Here is a 14,184-nt window from a genome sequence, read left to right as displayed (position 1 = left end):
AGCATGTTCTTCACGAATTCAAACAATTTCCTTCAGTTTCCACATGTGGCTGCAAAGATGGCTTCATCCTTTTGGCTTATGGCTCCTACCTTGCCATCTCCGCTCGCCCTGCCTCCCCCTCTCTATCGCGATCTCAGACGCATCCTCAGCCATGGTCAGCAGCCTTATTGTCAGGGACCCCTCCTCTTGTTTTAGCATGCTCACACTAGTTGTTGATTCATTTATCCTGCAGCAGACAGTGCAGATTTAATGACATGGCACATGATGCATCACAATCATTGCATACATGCATCAACATCACTCATTCTGCATTGGCATTCGCACAACACATCCAATCATATAAACCATACCAATCTTCATCTTGCCACAACATTTAGTGAATGGCACCAAGACTGCTCATGCATTCCTTGCATACCCTCTGCCTTAAAGGCACGGAGCCATGGAAGAAAACAATGGAGCAGTTTCGCCAGGACCACTTACCCTTGCTGATCCGAACAAGTTATTGATGCGCTTGTGGCACAGCAGCAATGTTCTACGAGTGACCCCACAGTTCAAGATCTCCTCTCTACCTCCATCCTTGGTGTGGCAGGATGGTCTTTGCACTCCATGTGCAGGGAAGTGGACCTCCTGCCTTTCCCTGACGGCCTGGAGGAGAACCTGTAGGGAGGCATGACCGAACTGTGGGATAGGACGTTTCCTGCTGGCTGCCATTTGATTCACTTTGGCTGTAGGAAAAATAAATGATGTGAAGTTGATGGTGACTTTCACAAAATAAGAGAGGCAAAAACATTTTGATTTAAGTAAAAGCTTCAATTTAAGTTAGTCTGAAGATGTTTAACATGAAAGCCTTGAGGCTTTAAGCACAGAATGTTTTGTATCTGTGGCAATCATGGTACTTGGGACAGTGATGGCGGGTTCCACCAATGAAAGGCTGCCCCTGCCGCATGATCCCATGTGTCCCCTGTGGCTGTCACTGCATGGCTAATTTACACATAAAGCTGCATGGCAAATGGGATTTGCAGCGGAAACGGAAGTTACGACAACTTCTGATCCCACCGTCAGGAACGCCACGGCACTCATGAGATTCCACCCTGAGTCTGTTTTCCATCAGTGCTGTTTTTTAACTGGTCATTTGGAGGTGTGAGACTGAGTTGAGGTGGCTAGCACTTCATTTTATCATCATATTCCCTTCCTCTGGGGAAGCGCTTGCTTCCTCCAGCATATATACAAACTCACCATGTGACAAACAGGTGCAAACCTGTTCTGTACCTTCAATGTAATTCTGCACAAATGAGCTACTCCAGGAATATACTACATCTTAATAAATCTTCAAGTGTAATTTAAAGTGATTATTATATAATTCATGAAAAAACTGATATGTTCTTTTTTTCTCAGAGGGACAGACATGCAAGAATTTGGAATACTCTTCCTGGTGCAGTTTTTTTCGATTTCTGAAGTGGTCTGTTCCGGCATTTCTCTACTTTGTGGATAATTTAATTGCCTTCTATGTGCTGGTCTACCTCCAACCAGTAAGTTTAAAAAAATAAATGCCTTCAGCATAGGGATGCAACTTCTTGCATTATTACTGAAAATATAGCTTGTTAAACATAGAATTTTGCCACATTTACTGGAGACAAAGTAAGTTACACAGTCCAGAAATGTGTGGGAGAGGAGTAGGGGTGTTCTGGCCAACATTTATTCCTCAACCAACATCGCAATAACCAATTATGTGGTCAATTATCTCATTGCTGTTTAGTGTGATCTTGCAATGTGAAAATTCCTGCTGTGTTTGCCTACATTACAACAGTGACGACTTCAAAGGTACTTCATTCGTGGTGTCACATTTTAACAATTCTGCAAAGCACCTTGGGATGGTTTACTATGTAAAAGGCACTATCTTTAGCTTAGGTATTTGTTATTGACATCTTGGACCTAAATTTGAAACCTGCCCTGGATGAAAACCTCCTTTATCTTCTGGCTGCAAGGGTTCAATGTGAAATGCATTTGGGAAATTAAGTTTGTAATGGGGACACAAAACTGCCCTAAATTGGCTACCAGTTGGTTACTATGAGGAATGGACAATTGGAAAATACGCTTCTGAGGTTGAGGTTGGGACAGAGTAGCGGGACCCTTGCTGTGCGTTTAATTATGTAATATAGCCTGAAAGTGCTTGATGCTGACACTGGATGGCCAAAATCGATATTTCCATTCTCCCCCACCCCCCCCCCCCCCCCCTCCCCAATTAACATCCTACATCTTGTCAAACCAAAAATTTGCACAAAAAGATTAGCCCTCATTTCCACCTGCTGCCCATATTTTATTCTACACCAGGTCCTGCTCATTCATCACCTGCTGACCTAAATTGTCTGCTAGACTTCAACACCTCGCCCTGGCTTTCCTGCTCAATTGCATTGTTTTTTTTTTCAGTACAATTTCCCTGATAGTGTAACTGGTGCAAAAGATGGCAAAATCTTTAGCGCAGATGTGTTCAGTGCAACTTGAGTTTCCACAATCTTTTGCATTAGTTTTAAAACATCGCATTAGAAGCATGCCTCGTCCTGAGATTAATTAATCACCGTTAGGAGTTTCTGCTAATTACGCTCATTTACGGGCCTTTCAGGACGTTCCAAAAATTAGGCTAGAACATTTGGGGGCGAGGACATTAATAGTTGCGCTTTGAACAATTTTGTTTTTAATTTACAAAGGAATTCACTACTGTACTCCAGTCTAACTAGAAAATAGTTTTGTATATTTTTTAAAAGTCATTTGCAGTCAGTTAAATTCAGGTTACTCCAGGTGATGGATTAACATTGTGATTCAAAATACTTTAAAAGTCCCAAGTTACCACTCTTAAAGATATTGAGGACTTTTGTTTTTAAAGCTTACATTTTAAAAGGCTACCTGATTGTGCTAGTTCATAGCAGATTTTACATTTGCTGATAGATAATGAGTTTGATGGAAACTCAGGCGACAAAAAATACTTTTCAAAACGGGAGCAATTTTGCACCAGAATCACCAATTTGCACCCAAAATGGAAACTCTACCTTCTCATTTAAAATTTTCATCTTTGTGTTTATCTCTTTAATGGCCTCACCCCTCCCTATCTCTCTCTGCTCCTCCAGCCCTACACAACTCCACTCCCCCCACTCAAACTCTACATTCCTCTTCTGCGTTCCCACTCCCTTCACCCCACTGTTGGCAGGCATGGCTTTAGCCACTTTGGTGCCATGTATAAGGATACATAGACATGGAGATGTATAGGTAAATGTAATCGTATACACTGAATAGAATGAGGTCTGCTGTCTTCTGCTGTACTGGATTAATATTCTTTAGCATGATAGAAGTTCCAAGTTTAGATAGAATGTTCAGATTTTGGTCACATTGACAAACATATCAACAAACTTCCTTCACAGTCGCTGGGTTAAAAACCTCAAACACCCTTCCTTACAGCACTGTGGAGGTACCTAAACCTCATGGACTGCGGTGCTTCAAGAAGGTGGCTCAAAAGCATCTTCTCGAGGGCAATTAGGGATGGGCAACAAATGCTGGCCTTGTCAGTAATGTTCACATCCCATGAATTAATTTTTTTTAAAAAGCAAAAATTGGATATCTTGTCAAGGGATAAGAAGGAAATTCAGTAACAGTTCCACTTTGAATTATATATTTGAGCATCCCTTAGTCACAGGAGCATAGGTAGACAGCATGAAGTGATTCCATTGCGGATTCGAATGGTTATGTCTAGAATGGATAAAGAACAAAAGAAAATGAGGATTAGAAATGTTAAAAAGAGAAAAATATTGAGAAATTGTGCCAAATTATATCGTAAGGATTTACAATTTGCAATAAAATCAAAACTAAAGCTATCAAATCAAAAATGGAAAGTACAACAACAGTAGAAAGAGACATTAATGATCTTCAGCCTTCATCACCTGCTGGTTCCCCACTTCATCCTTTAGGCAAATTCAGAAAATATGTTCCAATGAATCACGTTATGATGCAATTACTCCTATTTAACCATTGAATATTTCAATTTTATTCAGTGATTATATTTACTGCACAAGTATTATGCAGTTGTAATTTTATAACACCTAGCACTTTTTAGGATAGTGGCATTTTTAACCCTTGAAATCCTGTATTTTATAAACTGTAAACATGGGACTTGGAAATAACTATCGCTCAAATGCTATATGTTTGAAGTACTTGTTGAGCAATCGTAGTTCATATTAAAATACATTAATTTGGCTTAGCATTGTGTGATGAAGGTTCACGCTTTTCTGGCTAACTAGATTTTTTTCTGGTCTTGTTTAGGCAATGGCAGTCTTGTTGGCAAATTTCGTAATTATCACAACAGCTCTTCTGTTCAGAATTGTTCTAAAGTAAGTTGATTTGAATAATTCCTGTAGCAACTTGCTAATTAGCAGGATAGCTTAACACATTTCCTTGAAGTAGCACAGAGATCGAATATCCTTTTTTTTTACTGCAAAGAGGCTGCCCAAATCTATGTGGTAAGACTTCAGTACAGCTGCTATTGGCTTTCACTCGAGCCACTCTAAAACTATATTTACTTTTTTTGTTAAATTGCACAATTATTAATTCCACATTAACTGGTTTTGGTGGTTACAAGTGCAGAATGGAATAGGTATGACCATAAACCATGCAACCACTTGTGTCGCAGTGCTTTTGAACTGGTCCTGACATGAATGGACCTTAGATCAGCAAAAGCAACAACAACTTCCATTTGTACAGCACCTTTAACATAATAAAACATTCCAAGGTGCTTCACAGGAAACTTGTAACACAAAATATGATACTGAGCCACATAAGGAAATATTAGGTCAGATGACCAAAAACTTGGTCAAAGAGAGTGTCTTTTTTTTTATTCGTTTGTGGGATGTGGGCGTCATTGGCTACGTCAGCATTTATTGCCCATCCTTAATTGACGTTGAACTGAATGGCTTGCTAGACCATTTCAGAGAGCATTTTTAAGAGTCAAACACATTGCTGTGAGTCTGGAGTCGCACGTAGGCCAGATTTCCTTCTCTAAAGGCCATTAGTGAACCAGATGGGTTTTTACAACAATCGACATGGTTTCATGGTCACCATTAGACTAGCTTTCTTTTAATTCCAGATTTATTAATTGAATTCAAGTTCCCCCATCTGCTGTGGTGGGATTCGAACCCGTGTCCCCGTAGCACTAGCCTGGGCCTCTGGATTACTAGTCCAGTCACATTACCACTAGGCCACTGCCTCCAAGCACATATATGTCAGAAGGTTGTGGGTCTGGAATGTTAATTGTACAATCAATTGTGTTTAATTATATGCAGGGAGGGCATTAATTGGGATTTCACTTGAGCAGATATAAAGAAACTGCATATAGTTGAGTTAGGATGTGTATGCTTGTAATGTTTCACACTGTAAATAAATGTTAGATTGAGTAAAGATTGGCTGCAGTTCTATCCTTCACCAGCTGGCTTTCTTGCATGTAATTTGGAGAAGATTACAGAGATAGGGAGGGGTGAGGCCATGGAAGGATCTGAAAACAAGGATAAGAATTTTAAAATCAGGACATTGCTTGACTGGGAGCCAGTGTAGGCATGATAAGTGAATGGTACTTAGTGCAAGTTAAGGCAAGGGCAGCAGAGTTTTGGATGACCTCAAGTTTACGGATGTTGAATGTGGGAGACCAGCCAGGAGTGCATCTCAATAGTACAACTGTAGAGGTAACAAGTCATGAATGAGGGTATCAGGAGTAGCAATGTGGTTGATTCTTAAACGCCCTCTGAAATGGCCTAGCAAGCCACTCAGTTCAAGGGCAATTATGGATGGACAATAAATGCTGGTCTGGCCAGCGATGCCCACATCCCACAAACGAATGAAAAAAGAGATGAACTGAGACAGGTGAAGTCGGGTGATGTTAACTGAGGTGAAAGTAGGCTGTCTTAGTAATGGCACGAATAGCTAGTTGGAAGCTCATCTTGGTCAAATATCACGGCAAGGTTGCGAACAGACTGGTTTAATCTCAGACTGTTGTCAGGGAGAGATATGGAGTTGGTAGCGAGGGATTGAAAACAATGGCGTCCGTCTTCCCAAAATTTAATTGAAGGAAATTTCTGCTCATCCAGTACTGGATGTTGGATAAGCAGTCTGATAACAACAGTGGAGGAGTCAAGGGAGATGGTGGTGAGGTAGAGCCGGGTGTTGTCAGCTTACATGTGGAAACCAACAATGTGCGAGGGGTAGCATATAGAGAGAAAAAGGAGGGGGCAAAGGTTAAATTCTTGGGTGACACCAGAGGTAACGGTAAATAGTTGACTTCAATAGAAAAGAAAATTTGATGCAGTGTAAAATAGGCTGTCTCACTGAGTTCAAGCATTGTTTAACTAATCAGTTTCTAAATTAGTTTCTGGAAATTAGGTGGAATTCCTTTGTCCAAAACAGGAGCATTTTTGTTATTTTTCCTGCAGATATTGAATTCCTACGAATCACACTTCAAACCAACCTATTGTTGCTATTGTGTTAGTGAGCCATTAATTTTAATGTATTTATCAAAACGTATTCTGTGCTTTGAGAGATTATGGGATCCAGTTGTAAATTGACCAAATTGCATTTGATACTAAATTGATTTTGGGTAAATTATTTTAATTTTCCTCACCAGAGAATTCTGCTGAAAAATCAGGACAAATTAACTTTAAGCATTCTGAGTAAATACAAAATCCAGTCATCAAAAAGCATATGCAGTTTATAATAATGCAAAATATTTCCATAAAGTGGATAAGCTAACTCCAATCTTTGTAGAAGTATAAATTTTTGCAACAACCCACTCAAAGAATTAAGACAAAATAAAATGTAACAATTGAGGAATAAGGACATATTATCAATATTTGGGAAAAAGAAGCTTGACATTGAGCTTATAAAATGTTTCCCCATTAAAAAGCAACTGCCTATTTTGATAAGTTAATTTTTAAAAAGTTAACAGTTTAATCCATCAGTTTTATTTTTTGAATGATCTCATGTTCTCTATATTTCTATGATCTTGGGGCACAATTATTCTATGGGTTTTATTACCACTTCTGATACTAAAAGTGAAGCTCAGTGTAGAGCTAAGAAGTTGCTTGCACAAGGTACACTGCTTGCCTAAATTTGATTTGAGTAATTCTGCACCTGCATTACAATGCACGGCTTGCACTGATGGAAACTGTGCCATATCACTGATACACAAGATTCCTCATAGCATTGTATTTATTTATTATATTTTTCTAAACGATTAACTTGTTCTTTTTCAGATGCAGCATTTATGTTACATGTTACTGCATGCATATGGCTACTGCAGTTGTACAGTTTGGAGGTTCAGGGTCTAGTAATGCATATTTTACTCTGCTCCATAACAAGTTATTCTATTCACAAGAATTTGATATTGTATTCTATGACTGCCTTCCCAGCTCCATGAAATCTTTCTGGAGTCTTTTGAAAATGTCTGCAGTTCGCAAATGGCATTTTTACCAAGTGTTATGCCAAACTCTTTGAATTCAATCAATAGCTTGGTTCTATTAAAAGCAAACTTTTATGTTATTAGAAAATTCTGATTTTCTTACCAGTAAAAATATTTTTGTTTTCATCCTACCGATACATGTAGTTGTAGACTGAATAGCTTTTCTCACCCAGGCTTTTTTATGCAGTTTCACCTATAACATGCAAACTGCAAGCATGCAATAATGTTGTGTTTCTATTTTCCAATAGGCGGCGCCTATCCTGGGTGCAGTGGGCATCGCTCGTGATTTTATTCCTTTCCATCGTAGCTCTCATATCAGGGACTGGAGTAGCTCAAAATGTTGTGGCAAAGCACACGTTTAATCACAACATACACTTCAACGCTTCGTATAGCTGCATCCCATTCGTAACATCTCAGGATAAAAGTTCACAACATCAGCTGGAGAACAATTCCACAATGGTTATATTGCCAGCTTTGAAATGGGACAAAAGTTCATTAAAAAGTCTTAACCTTAGTTTCGGCCACTTCCTTATAATTATGCAGTGTTTTATCTCTTCCATGGCAAACATTTATAATGAAAAAATGCTGAAAGAAGGAGGTCAGCTAACTGAAAGTATTTTCATTCAGAATAGTAAGCTGTACTTTTTTGGAGTTATATTCAATGGGCTGATATTATTACTTAGATCAGAATCCCGCACCCACATCCAAAATTGTGGGTTTTTCTATGGGCACAATATGTTTTCTGTAGCTTTAATTTTTATTACTGCTGCCTTTGGTCTGTCTGTGGCTTTTATTCTGAAGTTCAGGGACAACATGTTCCATGTCCTCACTGCCCAAATAATAACTGTTATCATTACTACTTTATCTATCTTTATATTTGATTTTACACCTTCATTGAGCTTCTTAGTAGAAGTCCCTGTGGTATTCCTGGCAATATTTATTTATAATGCCAGCAGGATAAATGACCCGGAGTATGTGCTACAGCGAGAGAGACTCAAGGTTATAAATGGTGAACTTCTGGAACGTTCCAGTGGGGTAAGTAGTTCCTGTGTTCAAAAAGTATCTTTTGCTCAAAGTAATCACAAAAGAAACCAAATTAATGTTCACAGATGTAATGTTTACATTTTCTCATGTATAGATATATGCTAACCAAGCTTACAGCAACTTGCACTTATAGCGCTTTAATGTTATACTTACAGTTGGTTATTTACAATGGAAAGTTAAAGAGGTATTTGCATCATACTATCATTTATGCTGAAAATGGATGCGTATTTTGTGCAATAACAGGCAACCTACAGTTACTGATTTTGTATTTACTGATTTTTATATTTGGTCAGGATTCTATTTTAATAAATATTTTCCATAATCACTGCTGAAAATGTTAATATATTAGCAGAACCTTAGTAAATTGAGCCACATAAAAGGCACAGGGCCAAAATGTGGCTCTGCCACAAAAGAGGGTAAAATCAAAGCAAGTCAGCTCACATCAGCTTTGGACACTTCGTCATGGACAGTTACACGTTGCAAATAAAAATGGAAAATGCTTGCAAATACTGTCAATTTGAAACTAGAGTAGAAAATGCTAGAAATACACAAATACACACCAAGTCGGTCAGAATTTGTAGAGAGAGCCTACTGTCTGTTCCCAACATGTTCTCCATCAAGTATTTTTCTTTTGGTAATTCTGCTTTTTCAGTTTTCACTTTTTTTTTGCATTTGTTAACTTGTTTTTGAAACCTCACTGAAATCTTTTTCTCATCTGACAGTTTTCTATTAAGTGCTGCAATTCATTAAGCTCATTAACTTCCTCTTTGAAGTATCTGTTGTTTATCTTCCTGTCCTTCCTTTTCCAGCTGTAGTTGCTTATCTTTAGTTGTCGGTTCTAATGAAGGATTATACCAGAAACATTAACCTGTCTTTTGTTTTACAGATGCTGACTAACCTGTTCTGTATTTCCAAAGTTTTCTGTTTTCATTTCAGTGTTTCATTGGCAGAAACCCCAAGTAGGTTGTCTACCTCCATGATCACTGAATAGCATTAGATGTGGGTAGGGAATGAAAAGTACTTTCAGTTTTTACTGGTGTCCTGAATAATTTCAGTTACATAATTATAGAATGACATGTTTCATTCATCAACAGTGAACTGCTTTGTTTCTCAAATATGTGTAATGCAAATAAAATAATTTAATAGGGCATGCAGATGAAACACAATTGAATGCCTGTCTAGTTCCCATGGAGTTTGCAACAACAGTTAGGATGCTTAATAGTATTTATCATTTGCTTCTTCATGTCAGCCAGTTCTTTGACCAAGCAAGCAGAAATCCTGCTTATGGGCTTCTGTCAATTGACCTCCTAATCATGCGTTAGGTGCTTGAGACTGAAATGAGCTGAGTAGTTCTGATTTTACCACCTTTATTGCCATACACACATCTGTTCTGTGCTTTTATGTAGCTCTTTTCACCATGGTTTCTGTACACATGATGAAGTTTCAGCTATGAGTGCAGAAAATGTTCACTATAACAATGTTTTATTAGTATACAAATTTGATAAACATTGATTACAAAAATAATTCCACATGGTAACCACAAAATCATTGTGCATATAAGTGCATCTTATTTTTCCACTTCTCATCGAAATTCTCCGACTGCAAATATAGAAGGTTGTGCTTCAGTTTCAAAAACAAAAAAGAAAATCACATTCACTGTGCATGATACAGAACTAAGTAATTATTTGCCTTTGAAAAATGGCATATTGTTAATCTGCTCAAGTTTTAAAAGGAAGCCTTGAAGTTTAGAAATAATTTGCAAAGACAAAGATTTGATGGAATGATTGGTTTTTAACATGGATATTTTTTGTAATTCATTGTTTATAAAATCATGAAATCTTAGAGCACTGAAGGAAGCCATTTGATCCATTGTGCCTGTCCTGCTTAAAGTTAATTATTTGGACAGTGATACAGTGGACCCTTCTAAAAATGAAAATCTTAATTCAAAAAGCCATATTCCCTCACTTTGGTAATGTTGGAGGTAGAATCATCCCTTTAATGACACTACTAGTAAAGCAATGAGTTTTAAAATAATTTTTAAATAAAGTGGAGTAGGAGCCCTTGACTGGACAACCTTTTTTAATATAGATAATCTGAGGGAATTATACATTATACCCCCCACCCCGCAGCCTGATTTTCCCATTCACTGTTTGATGCTCCAACAGATGATCACAAGATTATGAATGAGGAAAGCCATTTGAACCATCTTAGCTCATAATAACAAATTCCCCTCCCACCACCTCTGCCCACTACAGCATCCCATTTGTTCTGACATGATTCCAGATCCATGCCAGGTTTACTACTTTAACTGGGACTCCACTCCACATGTTGCTGACTTGTCATGTGAAAACAAAGCCACATAACTGGAGACAGTTCATTTTGCCTGGGTTGATGGATCAATGTTTGAATGCCTTTTTTGGCATTGCTCATGGTGGGTTACAGGATTTATAATAGGGTGTTATCAGTAAATGTGATGGGGAAAGTGTGACACTTTCAATATTGAAAAGAAATTCTGCAGATGCTGGAAATTGGAAATAAAAAAAAAGGTGCTGGAAATACTCAGCCTACTGGCAGCATTGTGGAGAGTGAAACAGAGTTAACCTTTCAGGTCGGTGACCTTTTGTCAGAATTGAAACGTTAACCTGTTTCTCTCTCCACAGATGCTGCCAGACCTGCTGAATATTTCCAGCATTTTTTTGTTTTTAAGTAAAGTTAAAAAAGTTCTTGATTTTATTTCATCTACAAAACAGTGATTTTTTTTTTACCCCTCCCCCTTTGTTTTAACTTTTAGGATGGTGAGGAGTTGGAGAGATTGACCAAACCAAGCACAGATTCTGAAACAGAAGATGATTCCTTCTAGAAAATGCATTTTTAAAAAAAGTTTAACTTCATGAATGAATCCTTTTGATAGTATATGAACTCTACTTAATTTCTTTGATACATTGTTTAGGAAATGTAAGCCATTCCTCCTTGTCCACATTGTTAACCCTTTCTAGGGACTGTTCATAAAGTCTCAAGAAACCAGGTCCATAGTCATATCAACATATGAATTAGGAACAGAAGTAGGCCAGTTGGCCCCTCTTGCCTTCTCCTCCATTCAATAAGATCATGGCGGATCTGTGTGTGTCTCGAATTCCACACTCCCATCTACCTCGGATAACCTTTGATTCCCTTGCCTAACAAGAATCTATCTACCTCCCCCTTAAAAATATTCAATGACCCTGCCTCCACCACCTTCTGGAGCAGAGTGTTGCAAAGTCGCTCAACCCTCAGAAAAAATTTCTCCTCATCCCTGTGCTAAAAGGGCACCCCCTAATTTTTAAACAGTGCCCCCTAGTTCTGGACTCACCCACAAAAGGAAACATTGTGCAATCCCAGCCTGGTTACAGAATAACCTAGGAATGATTAATTTGGCTGTAGGTTGGACTAACTTGTAAAAACCATATGATTGAATTACATTGACCCAGATTTTGCAGCCATTGCCAAAAAAACAATGCTCGCCGTTCATTAGGCTTACAACTGTCTCAGTCTTTTTGTAGACTTTTGAGCAACAACCTGCAATTACTAGAGACTCTTTATAGGCAGCTCCTCTACGAGGGATCTGGGACCTGTATGAACGGTATAAGCACCTGCATGCCTCTTCAACCAATCAAATTGAACAATCCTCACTGAGACACGTAGGTCTGGATTTTGTGGCACTGGGCTGAAAAGGTGGGGGGAGCCCTACCTTGACCTTTGCGAACCCCCCCGACGCAAATTTGTGTTGTTCCGGTACTTAAGTGGCCGATGCAGGGATTATTGGCCAGCAGTATCAGCAGTGCCACCAGGATAGATGGCCACTGCTGGTGCTGCAGTGGCCTTGGACCCAGGCCCAGCGTCCAGAAGGCCTTGGCGAGGGGGAGGGGGGTTCAAGGAGGTGGAGCTTTTCCTGGTGGGGGTCCTCCATGGGCCACAGATTGCCCACAGAGGACGGACCCCCTGCCCCCAAGCCTGCAGGGAGGGCACCATATTACTAGGTGACCTCCCCACGTGGGGAGGAGAAGAGGTCCTCAAGTGGCTGTTCATGGGCCACTTAAAGGCCTCAGTTGGCCTCTGGGCAGAAAGCTAATCCCACTCCCGACAAAATTGCTTGGTGATGGGATGGCGACGGGCCCTCCGCCGCTCCCCCCGCCTCCCGTCACAATTTTATGGACCCCCTCGCCAATGACCCTGTCTCGGGGGCCTATAGAGTCTAAACAGGAAGTTTGTTAGAATATTTAATTCAATGTAAAATCATGTATTGAAAGCAAAGTAAAGTGAGGGAAAGGAATGTGGGATTGAGAAATAATTTGTAGAAATAAAAAGTAATTAAAAAAAACTGAGGTTGTTTAACATTAATTAAAATTTATCATACCATTAAAAATTCACTAACACCTGAATGCACAAACTCAAATTTTTTCTGTCATGTTTAGTGGGTAACGTAGCTTAGTACCATATCTTACAACCCTTCATTTATTTGAATGCTGAGTTTCTTGGTGAGATATTATTAGAGCAAAATTTATAGAGGAGCTAGGCATCTTGATTTCTGTGTTTTACTGCACATGTACTGACGCTGCAAGATGCTGCCAGGTTTATTCCATAATAACAGTGAGTACTGATGAGTCACACCATTATTCTTGATACAAAATCTGAGCCATTATATATCCTGTATACCATAGTTCTTATTCTAACATATAATAGTACTAGCATTTCCTGTTATTTCATTGTAACAATCATTTGAACTCCACCTAAGGTTTATACAAATCATGAAAAAAATGACTGAACTGTACCTGGAGATCAAGTAATTTATCTGGCATTTTGAAATAACATTGAAAAAAATGTACTTGATTGTGCAAATATACTGTTGGAAAATAGTACTGTGGAGTAGTTTAATGCCCATTGCAAGGAGTCTCGTATGTTCTTGGTCTTTCGTGTCTTTGTATAGTTTGATAGCCTTTCGAATTGAGGTCAGTTCTAATACTGTTAATTATTTGTGGAGTAACAAATCAGGAGATACAATCTGAGTTCATTAGAAGAATGCATTCTTTGCTCAATTGTTAATGGAATGTGCTACTGTATTGAATAGTTCTGGAATATTTTTATATTAAGTGTTAACTTGAAGGTGAAATGTTAAATTAAAAGTACTTGGATTTATTAAGGACATGCAAACTGGATTCAAAGTTTAAATGGATCATCATTTAAAATTAAATGAACTTGAAGAAAAGGCACAGTGCTTTGAGCATCTTGTTATAAAAGCTTTTGGTTAATGTACTTTTTAGGAATTATTAGCAGATACTTTATGAATTTGTAATGCTTATATGTACAAGAAACTTAATTGAAAGATTTTTGTGAACAATTCTTATTTTCAGACTTGATAATTGTATCCACCAACTTATTTCATACGAATCAAACAAATGCATGTTAAAATATAAAAACAAAATGCTGACACTACACCGCAGGTTTAACAGCTTCTGAATAGAGTAGATAATTTATATTAGATGTAAAATCTTTGTACACATTGATGAAAACCTCTTGCACTGAAAAAAGAATGTGTACACAAAAGCAAACTACTGCACATGCTGGAAATCTGAAATAAAAACAAAAAGTGCTGGTATACGCAGGTCTAGCAGCAT

General features: G+C 38.4%; 1 protein-coding gene across 5 annotated transcripts in view; it reads left to right on the top strand.

Moving 5' to 3' along the window:
- Positions 1-13,775, top strand: part of slc35a5 (solute carrier family 35 member A5) — a 41,103-nt gene extending 27,328 nt beyond the window's left edge. For all 5 annotated transcript variants that reach the window (XM_068040682.1, XM_068040680.1, XM_068040681.1 and 2 more), the window contains 4 exons: positions 1,396-1,529; positions 4,309-4,376; positions 7,738-8,524; positions 11,325-13,775. In XM_068040682.1, coding sequence (XP_067896783.1) covers positions 1,396-1,529; positions 4,309-4,376; positions 7,738-8,524; positions 11,325-11,393 — 1,058 coding nt within the window. In that variant the 3' untranslated portion in view covers positions 11,394-13,775. The remainder of the gene's footprint in view (positions 1-1,395; positions 1,530-4,308; positions 4,377-7,737; positions 8,525-11,324) is intronic.
- Positions 13,776-14,184: the final 409 nt, after the last annotated feature.

The sequence above is a fragment of the Heterodontus francisci genome, chromosome 10 (genome assembly GCF_036365525.1).
Source record: "Heterodontus francisci isolate sHetFra1 chromosome 10, sHetFra1.hap1, whole genome shotgun sequence".
NCBI classification, from domain to species: domain Eukaryota; kingdom Metazoa; phylum Chordata; class Chondrichthyes; order Heterodontiformes; family Heterodontidae; genus Heterodontus; species Heterodontus francisci.
This window is presented reverse-complemented; position numbering and strand designations above follow the sequence as displayed.